Source organism: Mus caroli, unplaced genomic scaffold, assembly GCF_978045245.1.
Source record: "Mus caroli unplaced genomic scaffold, Mus_caroli_1 scaffold_13, whole genome shotgun sequence".
Classification (NCBI taxonomy): Eukaryota; Metazoa; Chordata; class Mammalia; order Rodentia; family Muridae; genus Mus; species Mus caroli.
In genome coordinates this window covers 67,998,181-68,014,933 of record NW_028227268.1, presented here as the reverse complement: position 1 = coordinate 68,014,933, position 16,753 = coordinate 67,998,181, and the positions used below count along the sequence as shown (strand labels likewise).

At 45.8% G+C, this 16,753-nt stretch overlaps 1 protein-coding gene across 1 annotated transcript in view; it reads right to left on the bottom strand.

Moving 5' to 3' along the window:
* Ccdc69 (coiled-coil domain containing 69) overlaps positions 1 to 14,178 on the bottom strand; it is a 36,014-nt gene extending 21,836 nt beyond the window's left edge. The window contains exon 1 of the mRNA XM_021178198.2: positions 14,052 to 14,178. Coding sequence (XP_021033857.1) covers positions 14,052 to 14,099 — 48 coding nt within the window. The 5' untranslated portion in view covers positions 14,100 to 14,178. The remainder of the gene's footprint in view (positions 1 to 14,051) is intronic.
* Between the last annotated feature and the right edge of the window lie 2,575 nt (positions 14,179 to 16,753).

Sequence of the window (16,753 nt, the reverse complement as noted above, 5' to 3'; positions counted from 1 at the left end):
GGGTGGTACTTGCTTATCTGGAATCCTTCACACCACCCTGCCTCCCAGCAGCCCAGGTCAGAACAGTACACAGACAGTCAAACGCCTAGGACAGTGGTTCTCAACCTTCCTCATGCTTTGACCCTTCACTATAGTTCTTCATGTCAAGGTGACCTCCTCCAACCATAAAAATTATTTTTGTTGCTACTTCATAACTGTAATTTTGTTACTGTTAGGAATTGTAATGTAAATATCTGTTTTCTGACAGTCTTAGGTGACTCCTGTGAAAACATTATTTGCACCCACAGGGGTTACAACCCACAGGTTGAGAACCCCTGTCCTAGAAAGAGAGGATGCCAGCACAACTGCCACCTCCTATCAGAGTGCTCCCCGGTTCCTGCATGCAGGGAGAAGTCATTTTATTAGGAACACAGAGAAGATTATAGGATGCCCAGGGCAGGGCAGTTGCAATTGGAAAATGTAGAAGCCAGCATAAAGGACAGGCATGGTTCTCTAATGGGGCTGCTATCACACATCTAAAAAAAGCAGAGCTGGGAGCGTCAGCCAAGGCGCTCATCTCATGTTCTAGACCAACCTGGACAACATGGTGCCAAACTCCCGTGGAATATACTCGTGGCCAAGGCACTCACTGAACAGTGGGAGGAGCCCAAGGACCCAGAGGGAAGAGTTGAGGAGTGGGCCATATCCCAGGTCCTAAGAGGTGCTCCACGAATCCTAGGAAGACAGCTCTCAGTGCTGAGGATGGGACCTTGAGGATGGAAAGCTAAATCCTTGTGAGGTATCAGTCTGAACAGTGGTCGCTCAGCTTTATAGCACGGGATCCCACATTTCTAAGACAGGCTTCGCTTAGTTTCTTTCCCTTTTTCTCTTTCTCTTTCTTTCTTTTTTTTCACCCGGCCGGATCAGCGCCAGGGTAGCGGGAGCGCAGGGTTGCCTGACACCCGCCAGCTACCCAAGACCCCCGCCGCAGGATTTTGGGACTGCTGGTGAGTGGAACACAGCTTCTGCTCCAATCCAATTGCGCGGGACCTGAGACTGCATTAGATAGGGAAGCAGAAACCGGCCTGAGTAGGGCCACAGGCCTCACCCGGCCGGATCAGCGCCAGGGTAGCGGGAGCGCAGGGTTTCCTGACACCCGCCAGCTACCCACGACCCCCGCCGCAGGATTTTGGGACTGCTGGTGAGTGGAACACAGCTTCTGCTCCAATCCAATTGCGCGGGACCTGAGACTGCATTAGTTAGGGAAGCAGAAACCGGCCTGAGTAGGGCCACAGGCCTCACCCGGCCGGATCAGCGCCAGGGTAGCGGGAGCGCAGGGTTGCCTGACACCCGCCAGCTACCCACGACCCCCGCCGCAGGATTTTGGGACTGCTGGTGAGTGGAACACAGCTTCTGCTCCAGTCCAATCACGCGGGACCTGAGACTGCTCTGGTTGGGGAGAGAGAAATCCGGCCTACATAGGGCCACAACCCTCTTCCGGTCAGAAAAGCACCTGGGCAGCTGGGGCGCAGGGTCTGCTGACACTCGCCAGCTACCCACAACACCCGCCACAGGATCTTAAGACTTCTGGTGAGTGGAGCACAGCTTCTGCTCCAATCCAATTGCGCGGGACCTGAGACTGCATTAGTTAGGGAAGCAGAAACCGGCCTGAGTAGGACCACAGGCCTCATCCGGCTGGATCAGCGCCGGGGTAGCGGGAGCGCAGGGTTGCCTGACACCCGCCAACTACCCACGACCCCCGCCGCAGGATTTTGGGACTGCTGGTGAGTGGAACACAGCTTCTGCTCCAATCTTTAAATAGTGACAACGATAACAACTAACCCCAGAGATTACCAGATGGCGAAAGGTAAACGTAATAATCTTACTAACAGGAACCAAGACCACTCACCATCAACAGAACCCAGCACCCCCACTTCGCCCAGTCCAGGGCACCCCAACACACCGGAAAAGCTAGACACGGATTTAAAAGCATATCTCCTGATGATGATAGAGGACTTCAATAAGGACTTTAATAACACACTTAAAGAAATGCAGGAGAACACTGATAAAAAGGCAGAAGACAATAAAGAGGAAGCACAAAAATCCCTTAAAGAATTGCAGGAGAACACTGCTAAAGAGTTACAAATCCTTAAAGAAAAACATGATAACATAATCAAACAGGTAGAAGTCCTTACAGAAAAACAGGAAAACACATCCAAACAGATGATGGAAATGAACAAAACCATACTAGACCTAAAAAGGGAAGTAGACACAATAAAGAAAACCCAAAATGAGGCAACACTGGAGATAGAAACCCTAGGAAAGAAATCTGGAACCATAGATACGAGCATCAGCAACAGAATACAAGAGATGGAAGAGAGAATCTCAGGTGCAGAAGATTCCATAGAGAACATCGGCACAACAATCAAGGAAAATGTAAAATGCAAAAAGATCCTAACTCAAAACATCCAAGAAATACAGGACATAATGAGAAGACCAAACCTACGGATAATAGGAGTGGATGAGAATGAAGATTTTCAACTCAAAGGACCAGCAAACATCTTCAACAAAATTATAGAAGAAAACTTCCCAAATCTAAAGAAAGAGATGCCCATGAACATACAAGAAGCCTACAGAACTCCAAATAGACTGGACCAGAAAAGAAATACCTCCCGACACATAATAATCAGAGCAACAAATGCTCTAAATAAAGATAGAATACTAAAAGCAGTAAGAGAAAAAGGCCAAGTAACATATAAAGGCAAGCCTATCAGAATTACACCAGACTTTTCACCAGAGACTATGAAAGCCAGAAGATCCTGGACGGATGTTATACAGACACTAAAAGAACACAAATTCCAGCCCAGGCTACTATACCCAGCCAAACTCTCAATTAATATAGATGGAGAAACCAAAGTATTCCACGACAAAACCAAATTCACACATTATCTCTCCACGAATCCAGCCCTTCAAAGGATAATAACAGAAAAAAACCAATACAAGGACAGGAACCACGCCCTAGAAACAACAAGAAGGTAATCCCTCAACAAACCTAAAAGAAGACAGCCACAAGAACAAAATGCCAACTTTAACATCAAAAATAACAGGAAACAACAATTACTTTTCCTTAATATCTCTTAATATCAATGGACTCAACTCCCCGATAAAAAGACATAGACTAACAAACTGGCTACACAAACAAGACCCAACATTTTGCTGCTTACAGGAAACTCATCTCAGAGAAAAGGATAGACACTACCTCAGAATGAAAGGCTGGAAAACAATTTTCCAAGCAAATGGCATGAAGAAACAAGCTGGAGTAGCCATTCTAATATCTGATAAGATTGACTTCCAACCCAAAGTCATTAAAAAAGACAGGGAGGGACACTTCATACTCATCAAAGGTAAAATCCTCCAAGAGGAACTATCAATCCTGAATATCTATGCTCCAAATACAAAGGCAGCCACATTCATTAAAGAAACTTTAGTAAAGCTCAAAGCACACATTGCACCTCATACAATAATAGTGGGAGACTTCAACACACCACTTTCACCAATGGACAGATCATGGAAACAGAAACTAAACAGGGACACAGTGAAACTAACAGAAGTTATGAATCAAATGGATCTGGCAGATATCTACAGAACATTCTATCCTAAAACAAAAGGATATACCTTCTTCTCAGCACCTCATGGTACCTTCTCCAAAATTGACCACATAATTGGTCACAAAACAGGCCTCAACAGATATAAAAATATTGAAATTGTCCCATGCATCCTATCAGATCACCATGGACTAAGGCTGATCTTCAATAACAAAATAAATAATAGAAAGCCAACCTTCACGTGGAAACTGAACAACACTCTTCTCAATGATACCTTGGTCAAGGAAGGAATAAAGAAAGAAATTAAGGACTTTTTAGAGTTCAATGAAAATGAAGCCACAACATACCCAAACTTATGGGACGCAATGAAAGCATTTTTAAGAGGAAAACTTATAGCTCTGAGTGCCTCCAAAAGGAAACTAGAGAGAGCACACATTAGCAGCTTGACAACACACCTAAAAGCACTAGAACAAAAGGAAGCAAATTCACCCAAGAGGAGTAGACGGCAGGAAATAATCAAACTCAGGGGTGAAATCAACCAAGTGGAAACAAGAAAAACTATTCAAAGAATCAACCAATCAAGGAGCTGGTTCTTTGAGAAAATCAACAAGATAGATAAACCCTTAGCCAGACTCACTAGAGGGCACAGGGAAAGCATCCTAATTAACAAAATCAAAAATGAAAAAGGAGACATAACAACAGATCCTGAAGACATCCAAAACACCATCAGATCCTTCTACCAAAGGCTATACTCAACAAAACTGGAGAACCTGGATGAAATGGACAAGTTCCTAGACAGATACCAGGTACCAAAGCTGAATCAAGATCAGGTTAATGATCTAAACAGCCCTATATCCCCCAAAGAAATAGAAGCAGTCATTAATAGTCTCCCAACTAAAAAAAGCCCAGGACCAGATGGGTTTAGTGCAGAGTTCTATCAGACCTTCAAAGAAGATCTAATCCCAGTTCTTCACAAACTATTCCACAAAATAGAAACAGAAGGTACTCTACCCAACTCATTCTATGAAGCCACAATTACTCTGATACCTAAACCACAAAAAGACCCAACAAAGATAGAAAACTTCAGACCAATATCCCTTATGAATATTGATGCAAAAATCCTCAATAAAGTTCTTGCTAACCGAATCCAAGAACACATCAAAACAATCATCCATCCTGACCAAGTAGGTTTCATCCCAGGGATGCAGGGATGGTTCAATATACGGAAATCCATCAACGTAATCCAGTATATAAACAAACTCAAAGACAAAAACCACATGGTCATCTCGTTAGATGCGGAAAAAGCATTTGACAAGATCCAACACCCATTCATGATAAAAGTCTTGGAAAGATCAGGAATTCAAGGCCCATACCTAAACATGATAAAAGCAATCTACAGCAAACCAGTAGCCAACATCAAAGTAAATGGTCAGAAGCTTGAAGCAATCCCTCTAAAATCAGGGACTAGACAAGGCTGTCCACTTTCTCCATACCTATTCAACATTGTACTTGAAGTCCTAGCCAGAGCAATTCGACAACAAAAGGAGATCAAAGGGATACAAATTGGAAAAGATGAAGTCAAAATATCACTTTTTGCAGATGATATGATAGTATATATAAGTGACCCTAAAAATTCCACCAGAGAACTCCTAAGCCTGATAAACAGCTTCGGTGAAGTAGCTGGATATAAAATTAACTCAAACAAATCAATGGCCTTTCTCTACACAAAGAATAAACAGGCTGAGAAAGAAATTAGGGAAACAACACCCTTCTCAATAGTCACAAATAATATAAAATATCTTGGCGTGACTCTAACTAAGGAAGTGAAAGATCTGTATGATAAAAACTTCAAGTCTCTGAAGAAAGAAATTCTAGAAGATCTCAGAAGATGGAAAGATCTCCCATGCTCATGGATTGGCAGGATCAACATTGTAAAAATGGCTATCTTGCCAAAAGCAATCTACAGATTCAATGCAATCCCCATCAAAATTCCAAATCAATTCTTCAACGAATTAGAAAGTGCAATCTGCAAATTCATCTGGAATAACAAAAAACCTAGGATAGCAAAAACTCTTCTCAAGGATAAAAGAACCTCTGGTGGAATCACCATGCCGGACCTAAAGCTCTACTACAGAGCAATTGTGATAAAAACTGCATGGTACTGGTATAGTGACAGACAAATAGACCAATGGAATAGAATTGAAGACCCAGAAATGAACCCACACACCTACGGTCACTTGATCTTCGACAAGGGAGCTAAAAACATCCAGTGGAAGAAAGACAGCATTTTCAACAAATGGTGCTGGCACAACTGGTTTTTAACATGTAGAAGAATGTGAATCGATCCATTCCTATCTCCTTGTACTAAGGTCAAGTCTAAGTGGATCAAGGAACTTCACATAAAACCAGAGACACTGAAACTTATAGAGGAGAAAGTGGGGAAAAGCCTTGAAGATATGGGCACAGGGGAAAAATTCCTGAATAGAACAGTAATGGCTTGTGCTGTAAGATCGAGAATTGACAAGTGGGACCTCATGAAACTACAAAGCTTCTGCAAGGCTAAAGACACCATCAATAAGACAAAAAAACCACCAACAGATTGGGAAAGAATCTTCACCTATCCTAAATCAGATAAGGGACTAATATCCAATATATATAAAGAACTCAAGAAGGTGGACTCCAGAAAGTCAAATAACCCCATTAAAAAATGGGGCTCAGAACTGAACAAAGAATTCTCACCTGAGGAATACCGAATGGCAGAGAAACACCTGAAAAAATGTTCAACATCCTTAATCATCAGGGAAATGCAAATCAAAACAACCCTGAGATTCCACCTCACACCAGTCAGAATGGCTAAGATCAAAAATTCAGGTGACAGCAGATGCTGGCGAGGATGTGGAGAAAGAGGAACACTCCTCCATTGTTGGTGGGATTGCAAGCTTGTACAACCACTCTGGAAATCAGTCTGGCGGTTCCTCAGAAAATTGGACATAGTACTACCGGAGGATCCAGCAATACCTCTCCTGGGCATATATCCAGAAGATGTCCCAACCGGTAAAAAGGACACATGCTCCACTATGTTCATAGCAGCCCTATTTATAATAGCCAGAAGCTGGAAAGAACCCAGATGTCCCTCAACAGAGGAATGGATACAGAAATTATGGTACATTTACACAATGGAGTACTACTCAGCTATTAAAAAGAAGGAATTTATGAAATTCCGAGCCAAATGGATGGACCTGGAGGGCATCATCTTGAGTGAAGTAACACAATCACAAAAGAACTCACACAATATGTATTCACTGATAAGTGGATATTAGCCCAAAACTTAGGATACCCAAGATATAAGATACAATTTGCTAAACGCATGAAACTCAAGAAGAATGAAGACCAAAGTGTGGACACTGTGCACCTTCTTAGAATTGGGAACAAAACACCCAGGGAAGGAGTTACAGAGACAAAGTTCGTAGCTGTGATGAAAGGATGGACCATTTAGAGACTGCCGTATCCAGGGATCCATCCCATAATCAGCTTCTAAACGCTGACACCATTGCATACACTAGCAAGATCTTGCTGAAAGGACCCAAATATAGCTGTCTCTTGTGAGACGATGCCGGGGCCTAGCAAACACAGGAGTGGAGGTTCACAGTCAGCTATTGGATGTATCACAGGGCTCCCAATGGAGAAGCTAGAGAAAGTACCCAAGGAGCTAAAGGGATCTGCAACCCTATTGTTGGAACAACATGATGTACTAACCAGAACCCTGGAGCTCTTGTCTCTAGCTGCATATGTATCGAAAGATGGCCTAGTCGGCCATCAATGGAAAGAGAGGCCCATTGGACTTGCAAACTTTATATGCCCCAATATAGGGGAATGCCAGGGCCAAAAGAATGGGAATGGGTGGGTAGGGAAGTGGGGGGCGCTATGGGGGACTTTTGGGATAGTATTGGAAATGTAATTGAGGAAAATATGTAATAAAAATATTTAAAAAAAAAAAAAAGATTTATTTATTTATTATATGTAAGTACACTGTAGCTGTCTTCAGACACTCCAGAAGAGGGCGCCAGATCTCGTTACGGATGGTTGTGAGCCACCATGTGGTTTCTGGGATTTGAACTCTGGACCTTCGGAAGAGCAGTCGGGTGCTCTTACCCACTGAGCCATCTCACCAGCCCTCTTTCTTTCTTTCTTTCTTTCTTTCTTTCTTTCTTTCTTTCTTTCTTTCTTTCTTTCTTTCTTTCTTTCTTTCTTTCTTTCTTTCTTTCCTTCCTTCCTTCCTCCCTCCCTCCCTCCCTCCCTCCCTCCCTCCCTCCCTCCCTCCCTCCCTCCCTCCTTTCTTTCTTTCTTTCTTTCTTTCTTTCTTTCTTTCTTTCTTTCTTTCTTTCTTTCTTTTCTTCTCCTTCCTTCCTTCCTTCCTTCCTTCCTTCCTTCCTTCCTTCCTTCCTTCCTTTTCTTTCTTGAGACAGTTTCTCATGTAGACCAGGCTAGCCACCAACTTGCTATATAGTAAAAATGACATTGAATTCTTGATCTTCTTGTCCCCTTCTATCCCCCCAGTGCTATGACCATTGCTGTATGCCACCACGAGCTTCAGCAACTGTTATTTTGAGGCTACCCCAACAGCTTCTTTCCAGGCAGTTTGCAAATTTCTTTTCACTGTATGATCTATGAACACAATGTCAGGTGTAGTCTCTACCACCCAACGGTGCACAGGCTGGGCTCAAACAGCTCCCCCATGCAGTTAACTTAAACTTTCGGCATTTTCGACTGTAGTTACAGAATCTACGAGCTGACAGGAAGCACAGGCTCAAGCGTTACACCCACTGACAGAGGCAAATGTGGGTGCATTTACATGAGGGTGGGGCGTGTTAGGCTCTTAGGGAAAGATTCTAGCTTCCTGTAAGTTCAACCACAAATTTAAGAAGCAAAATTAAGAACATGTATAAGCTCAGAAGGCACGAGGCCAAAGGTTGTGTCTCAAAGGCAATGATCTTAGGGATTTTTTTTTCCTGAGTCAGGTTGTTATACAGTATAACCCAGGCTGCCTTCAAAATCACTATATAGCTGAAGATAACTTTGAACTCTTTTTGTATGTTTGTTTGTTTTGAGATAGGGTGTCTCTGAATAGCACAGGATGTTCTAGAACTCATTCTGTGGTCCAGACTGGCCTCGAACTCGAGAGTCACCTGCCTCTGCCTCCCATGTGTCACCGCATCTATTTCTATGCAGTCCTGTGGATGGAACCCAGGGACCTGTGGGCTCTAAGTAAGCACTCTCTGAGATGAGTTGCAACCCCAGGCCCTAATTCCCGGGATGTTTTCTAGTGGATTCTAGGCTGAAAAGTTTAACTGTACAACGCAGCAATGTGGCTAAACCTCATGAGTCTTTGAGATTACTCTGTGTATGGAAGCTTGCACGGATCCACCCAGAATGAGCTATGAAGCATTATTTTCTGGGTTAAAAACATGAGCTCAGAGGTCATGTGAGGGACAGTGCTACTGTGATGGCTGGAACTGAGACCATGCGCACACTGGTGTGATGTGTCCGTGCTGGCTGGGGCAGAAGGTGCAGCAACAGCTGCTGCATGATCAGGCAGGCAGCTCTTCTCATGCTCCCCGACTAGCATGCCTTTGGCAACCCCAGGAAAAAGGTCAGATGTGCCTGGGACACCCCCCTGCATGTCACAATTATCCAGTAAAGCTCTCATCCCTACCCACCTTCAAGCCAAGAGATCACTGCTTACTCAACTCTTTCCAATCTAGGGACAAAGTCACTGTGCCCCAGGTTAGGAGGAAAACACAGGAAGTTCATAACTAGCAAAGGTGGAGGGCTACGAAGAACCAGTGCATACACACGAACTGGCTAAACAAGAAAGACAATGGCCAGGACCTTAGGCGGCCATTTAAAAAAAAAAGTTTCCACAGACTGTTTCACATGGGAAAATGCCCCTGGTAGAGCACCAGAAGCTAGCCATAGGCAATATGGTCTCAGATTTAGGGCTGCAGAGATAGCTAAGTGGTTAAGAGCACTTGCGGGCTTTCCAGAGAACTGGAGTTCAGTTCCCAGTATTCCTGTCGGACAGCTCACAATCTCCTGTAACTGCAGCTCCTGGGACCTGATAGACCGTGCACAGAGTGCTGGGAACAAAGGCATGTGCCACCACCGGCCAGCTTAAGTTTGCTTTAAAAACAAAACTATCTTATTAATCCTTTGAAAATTTCATCCGCTGTTATTTTGCTGAGGCTGTTTCTTACTGGTGAGCTTAGAAGCGATTTCCAAGTTTCTTCCCACCTTCTTAAACTTTTAAACTTGGCATTAAAGTGCAGTGATCAGATTTCCAAAAGGGACTTGTACATCTGGGGCTTGTATCACCTCTATTAGCCTTACTCAGATGGCCTCTGGCTTCTGCTTGAACCCTCTAGAAATGAAGAACTCGAGAGATGGCTCAGTGGGTAAGAGCACCCGACTGCTTTTCCGAAGGTCCAGAGTTCAAATCCCAGCAACCACATGGTGGCTCACAACCATCCGTAACGAGATCTGACTCCCTCTTCTGGAGTGTCTGAAGACAGCTACAGTGTACTTACATATAAATAAATAAATCTTAAAAAAAGAAAAAGAATTAAAAAAAAAAAGAAATGAAGAACTCACTACCCTTATTTATTTATTTATTTATTTATTTATTTATTTATTTATTTATTTATCTATCAATGACTTCCATACAAGACATGGAAACATGGCTCCTTTTTAGCTTTTTCCTGTGACCAAGATCCTTCATCCCAGCTCAGCAGAGAACAGATCTTAACTCCTTGTTAACAGAGGTTCTAAAGCCAGATCTGGGCTGTATATCCCTGCACCCGTCCACCTAATTGAGCATTTGTCCTGGTTGTCCTCACAAACTCCTTTGTTTCTTCTGGGGAACCGTAGGCAGTGACACCCTTAAGTCGCAACTTTAGTTCTATGTCTTGCTGGGTAATGGTGATGCACGCCTTTAAAACCCAGTGCTTGGGAGGTAGAGGCAGGCAGATCTCTGAATTAGAGGCCAGCCTAGTCTATAGAGTGAGTACCAGGATAGCCAGAGCTATCCCTGTCTTGAAAAGAAAGTCTGTCTCGTTTTGCCCCATTCAAAGTCACATCGCCTGCCAGTCAGGTCTGTAGTAGACTCAACCTTTCTGAACACAGCAGCCAATACTGTGCCTGTCTCACACCGAGCCAGAGAAGCTAAGTCTCTGGTCAGGTCACTCACTCAGGAGCTCTTTGAGCTAAGGCAGACTCCAGGAGCTCTGAACCCACTGGGGTGGGAACACACACATTTTCCAAGTTCTTTAAAACTGCATTTTATGCATCTATTACTTAAAACATTTTTACTATGTGTATTTGAGATGACTCAGTGGATAAAGGCACCTTTGACAAGACTGACCACCAGAGTTTGATCTCGAGGAAGGAGAGAACCAACTCCTGAACGTTGTTCCCTGACCTCCATACATGAAGAACATGTGTGTACGCACAGACACATAGACAGTTAGATACACAAAAAAACATGAAAAACATGTATGTACATAGGCCATGAAATAAAATAGGCAATATTGGGGTGTAGGGGAATGGCCTCACTGTGTAGCCCTGGCTAGCCTGAAACTTTCTGTGTAGGCCTAACTGGCCTTAAACTCACAGGGGCAATGACCCTGAGCTTCTGACCCTCCCCCACCTTCCAAGCTCTGGGATAAGAGGCATGCACAGTTTATGTGGTGCTGGAGAATGGAAGCCAGGTCTCTCCCCACTGAGCTACATCCCCAGCCCCTATTTCCAGGATATCAGTATGTTCTGTCCTGAGATAGCAGTGACTTAGCCCTAGGCTAGGCCTCTCAGTAAGGTCTGGAGTGTTTGGTCACCCAAGCGACAGAGCACAGAGGTCATCAGATCCTAGGACCAGTGCAATGGAGGTACTAGGGGGATCATTGACATTGAGATACTGTTCCAAGCCTGGGGAGTTCTTATGAAGGCTCAGCTGCCCTCACTGCTGCTGGTCACCCCACTCTGCACAAGCCTCACATCCTGGCCTTTCTGAAGCCTTTAAGCCCTTGGCTTTTATTGGGGGGAACTGCTGCCAAACTTCCCCACCCAAGAAGCTTTCCTCTCAGTTAGGGGAGGCTCTCCTGCTGCATGCCAGGCTAAATCTTGGCCTGGCTCCCAGTTGGCCCTCATTGCATTCCTAGGCACCTGCTCCATGCTCTGCACAGACAGCAGGGGGTTGGGTGGGAAGGGGAAGGCTAGATGTCAATGGAAGGAAGAAAACCAGTCATATATATATTTCTCTCTCTCTGTAGTCCTGGCTGTCCTGGTTCTCAATATGTAGACCAGGCTGTCCTCAAACTCACAAAGACCCACCTACCTTGGCCTCCTGAGTTCTGGGATTAAAGTTGTGTGCTACCATACCCAGCAAGTCTTCCATATTTTTTTAATTAAGAAAAACATTAAAAATTTATATATATATATATATATATATATATATATATGTGTGTGTGTGTGTGTGTGTGTGTGTGTGTGTGTGTGTGTTTTGCTTGCCACATGCATGCTGGTTGCACAGAGGCCAGAAGGTGTTGGATCTCATGGTACTGAAATTTCAGATAGTTTTGAGCTGTCATGTGGGTGTTGGAAATTGAAATTGGGTCCTCTGGGAGAACAGCCAAGGCTCTCAACTACTAAGCCACCTCTCCAGCCCCCTAGCCTTCCCTGAGCAGTCATCCTACCATTTGGCTCTCATATCCTCTCTGAGCCTTAGGGGCCACACCTGTAATGCGGGGAAGCTTCATTCTACAGCTCAATCTAGTTCCCAGGACCTTCCTGACACAGAACAGGAAGTGAAAATATTTAGGGAGTGTCATTATTGTGGTCTGACTCTTGTGACCTCCTGAACCTCTATTTTAGAGTTCTATCTCCCAGGGGTATTGGCAGACTGTGTAGATATACCGGGTGCTCATGATTTGACATCTGCATTGGAAATTAAGCAAAAAGCACCAACCAGGAGGGTTAGGAACAGGTGGGAACTTAGCCAAAAAGCAGCCCACTATCCAGCTCACAGGCACCGTGAGCAAAAGAACCCAACGAAGCTACACAGGCCCAAGGCTGACATGGAGGCTGTTTGAGGCAGCAAAGGTGAAGGGCTTTGCAGTTATCAAGAAGCCCCTAGAAGCCAGGTATGGTAGCCCAGGCCTATAATTTCAACATTAAGGAGGCTAAGTAAAATTGAAAGTTTGGGGCCAACCTAGTCTACATATTGAGAGCTTGTCTAAAAAATCTGAACAAAAACATCTAGCCTGCTGCGGTGTGATAGGCTGGTAATCCCAGCACTGGAGAGGCAGGTGGATTAGTAGTGCAAGGCCAGCTTTGGCTACACATTAAGTTTTAGGACAGCCTGGGCTACACCAGACCCTGTCTCCAAGAGTGGGGGTGGGGAGAAAAATAAAACAATGAAAAGTTAGTCCAAGTGCAGGGGAGGGTTCAGAGAGAACACACACACACACACACACACACACACACACACACACACACACTGACAAAGTTAGGGGCAGATAAACAGAGGTAACAGGAAGACTAATGAGCTGAAGTTCCTTGCAAAATTAATCATTTTCACAGTGGGTACTGATGAAGTTCACGGGCTGTCCATCCCCACAAGGGGTGAAGAGCCTGGCAGACAGGAAAAACGACTAGGACTCTAGAGTGCCTGTTTCCTTCTCTGGGCCCCCGGCTGTCCTCAGTGGATTTGGCCCTGAATCTAGGTTCTGACCTCCTGACGTTTTTCAGACCTCAAGGGGCAGAAACCTGAGTCAGTCTCTTGGGCTCTAACCCAGCTTCAGGGCTCCAGGGCGGGAGGGACAGGAAGGAGGAGAGAGAGCTGCAGGAGACTACAAATCGACTCCCACTTTGGCTCCTCCCAGCTACCCTAAGGGCAGCCCACGCACCGCTCAGTTCCCGCAGGAAGCCCCGACCCGTTTCCTAGGCTCTAAAGGGTGCAGTGATCCCAGGCGAAACTCGTTAAGAGGCAGCCTGTGTCTAGCAGCCCTTGGGCAGACCAGGGAGTTGAGGTTTCCAACAGGTCTCAGGTGATGCTGGCGCTGTCCGGCTGTAGACCTATCAGGGATTGCCGGCCTTAGACCTTAGCTCAAGGCTCAGAGAGGTTAAGAATCCTGTCCTCCACTACACAGTGACAGCCCCACACTGAAGGCCACCTGCCACGGACACACCAGTCACCTCCCCGCGGGGACAGCAGGGTCAGCTGCAGTTTGTCTGGGACTGAGTGTGTTAACTCGGCTCTGGTTGCCTGGTCGGCTCAACACGGGCGGAGACAGAGCACCCCCACCCCCGCACCCCAATCTCCATGACTGCCCCCCCCCCGACTGCTGTCCATCTGGTGTCCTCTGCTGTCCCTCCGAGCGCCCCCCAAGCAGACCTCCGTGTGCGGGCTCCCGGTACCTTCTCTGCGCGCTTGCCGCGGCTGTGCCGGCTTTGCCTGCAGCCCATCCTGCTTCGCGCGTCCCGCCGGCTGTGACTCTCAACCGCCCGGAGCTGCAGCCGCGCCGGCTGCGCGCCTTAAATGCCGGAAGAGCAGGGCCTGCGCGGGGCCCCGGGCCGAGCCGGGGCCGGGCCAGGGCAGGTGCCAGCGGCGCTCCACGCCAGGAGTACCTGAGGCCGGGGCAGGAGAGATCCCCAGGAGCCACAGATGGTCCTCAGGACCCTCTGATGAGAAAGAGCTGAGAGGGAAAAGAACGAAAACAATTAAACCAGACGTTGTGGCACACGTCTGTAATCCCAGTTCTGGGGAGGTGGAGGCAGGAGGATCACAAGTTGGAGGACAGTCTGAGATATATAGGGGGTTTAAGACCAGGCAGGGCTACATGATAACTTGTCATACAAAGGGAACGGGGTTGGAGAGAGATCTTAGCGGTTAAGAGTGTTTTTCTGCCCTTCCAGAGAACTATGGTTCAACTCCAGGCACCCACATCGGGTGGCTCACAGATGCCAGTCTGGGCTCCAGCCCATCCGCCTGAAGGCACTGAGGGTGAGTGCCTATAAACCCAGCACCTAGGAGGCTGAGGCTGGAGTTTCAGGAAGAGGTTACAGAGTAAGTAAGAGCTTATCTCAAAACCAACCAAGCAACCAACCACTGAGCCAGCTACAGGCTCAGTGGGAAAGGCAGTTGCCTGTGATGCTGACTTGAGCTCCATCCCCAGGACCTACTCGGTGGAAGGAGAAAACGAACGTGCATGCCAAGCCTCACACACTGCATTACCCATTCATAACTAAATCTACATTTCCTAAGCTGAAAAGGCCAATCAATTTGCAGTTCCAGGAGGCTGAGGCCAAAGGACAACCACAAGTTGGAGGTCAGTCTAGGCTACAGAGTGAGCCCTTGTCTCAAAAGAAAATGAATTAAAATTGTCTCAGTGAGTAAAGGTGCTTGCTACTAAGCTGATAACCTAAGTTCAATTCCCAGGAAAAAGAGAACCAACTCCTGAAATTTGTCCTCTGACCTCCATATATGTAGGCCATGTGCACACATGTGTGCACACACACTCACTCTCCCCTCTTCAATAAACAAATGAATAAATGGAATAAAAGTATACTTCAGAGAGGGACAACGCTGGTAGCAAGGCCCAGAGCCCAGGTTGAATGATTCCCCAAACCTGGGGTTTCAGGAAGAGGCTACAAATGACACCCACTTTCATTGTAAGGCTTCCACAAGGCTGGGCCAATAGCTTTCCCCAGCTCACAAGATCTGTGACATAGTCTTCTCTCCTCGGAACAGACAGGGCAAGCTTGCCAGATGCAGTGGGAATAGGGACAATAGGGTCAGAATCTAGGACAAGAGACTCCTTTCTGTCTTCTTGGAGTGCTCACTGGGAGCTGCACGTGGGAAGAGGATAACAGCTTTGAAAGTCAGCGCTCCAGAGTACTGGGCACGGGTTAGAAAATCCGTGTCAGGGTCACAAACTCTCTGAAAGCTGTATTGATGAAAGAGACCCAGTGCAAAGAATAACACATTCAAGGCCATGACCCTCCAAAGAGCATAAAACAATATTGAGCTGGGCATGAGGGTTTATATTTGTAGTCCAAACAGCAAGAAAACTGAAGCAGGGGGTCACTGTGAGTTCCAGGCAAGCCTGGACTACATAATGAAACCCTGTGTCTTAGTCATTGTTTTATTGCTATGAAGAGGCACTATGAGTAAGGCAACTCTTAAAAAAAGAAAGCATTTAACTGGGGGGTGGGGGGCTTCTTACAGTTTCAGGAGCTTAGTCCATTATCATGGCAGGGAGCATTTAAAGGCGCTGGAGCAGTAGCTGAGAGTGCTACATCCTGATCTACAGAGGGGGCGGGGAACAGAGCTGGACATGGGCTTTTGAAATCTCAAAACACTCCCCCAGTGGCACACCTCCTCCACAAGGCCACGCCTCCTCCACAAGGCCACGCCTCCTAATCCTTCCCAAACAGTTCTACCAACTGAAACCAAACATTCTAATATTTGAACTTATGGCGCCATTCTCATTCAAACCACCACAGAAATGCTTAGTAAGTAAGACAGCCAGAATGTGGGACAGGTGAGAAGGCTTGGTGGATTAAAAATGGTTCACTACTCAATTCAATCCCCAGGACCCACACGATGGAAGGAGAGAAGTGACCTCCCCCCGCAAGCTGTCCTCTGACCCACACATATATGCCATGGTGCAGAACATCCTGGGGACTGATCTTCCTCACCATGCTTTTTTGTTTTTCTATTTATTTAAAAACATTTTTCAGATGTCTGTTTTATGTGTATGCGTGTTTTACCTGCATGTGTGTATATGATGTACTGCTTGCATGCCTGGTACCTGGGAAGGTCAGAAGAGGACATCAGATCCCCTGGAACTGGAGATAAGAATGGTTGCGAACCGCATATGGATGCTGAGAACTGAGCCCAGGGCCTCGGCCAGAGCAGCAAGTGCTCTTACCTGCTGAGCCACCTCTCAGGCATCTTCCTTCCTTTCTATTAAAAAGCATTATAATTGTCACCATAATCATAATATTATTAGAATAGTTATTTTAATGAAAAAATGCAACACTTTTAATAAGTATAATGATAGTTGTTTTGTGTGTGTGTGTGTGTGTGTGTATAGGTCATAGTTCAATTCTCTCCT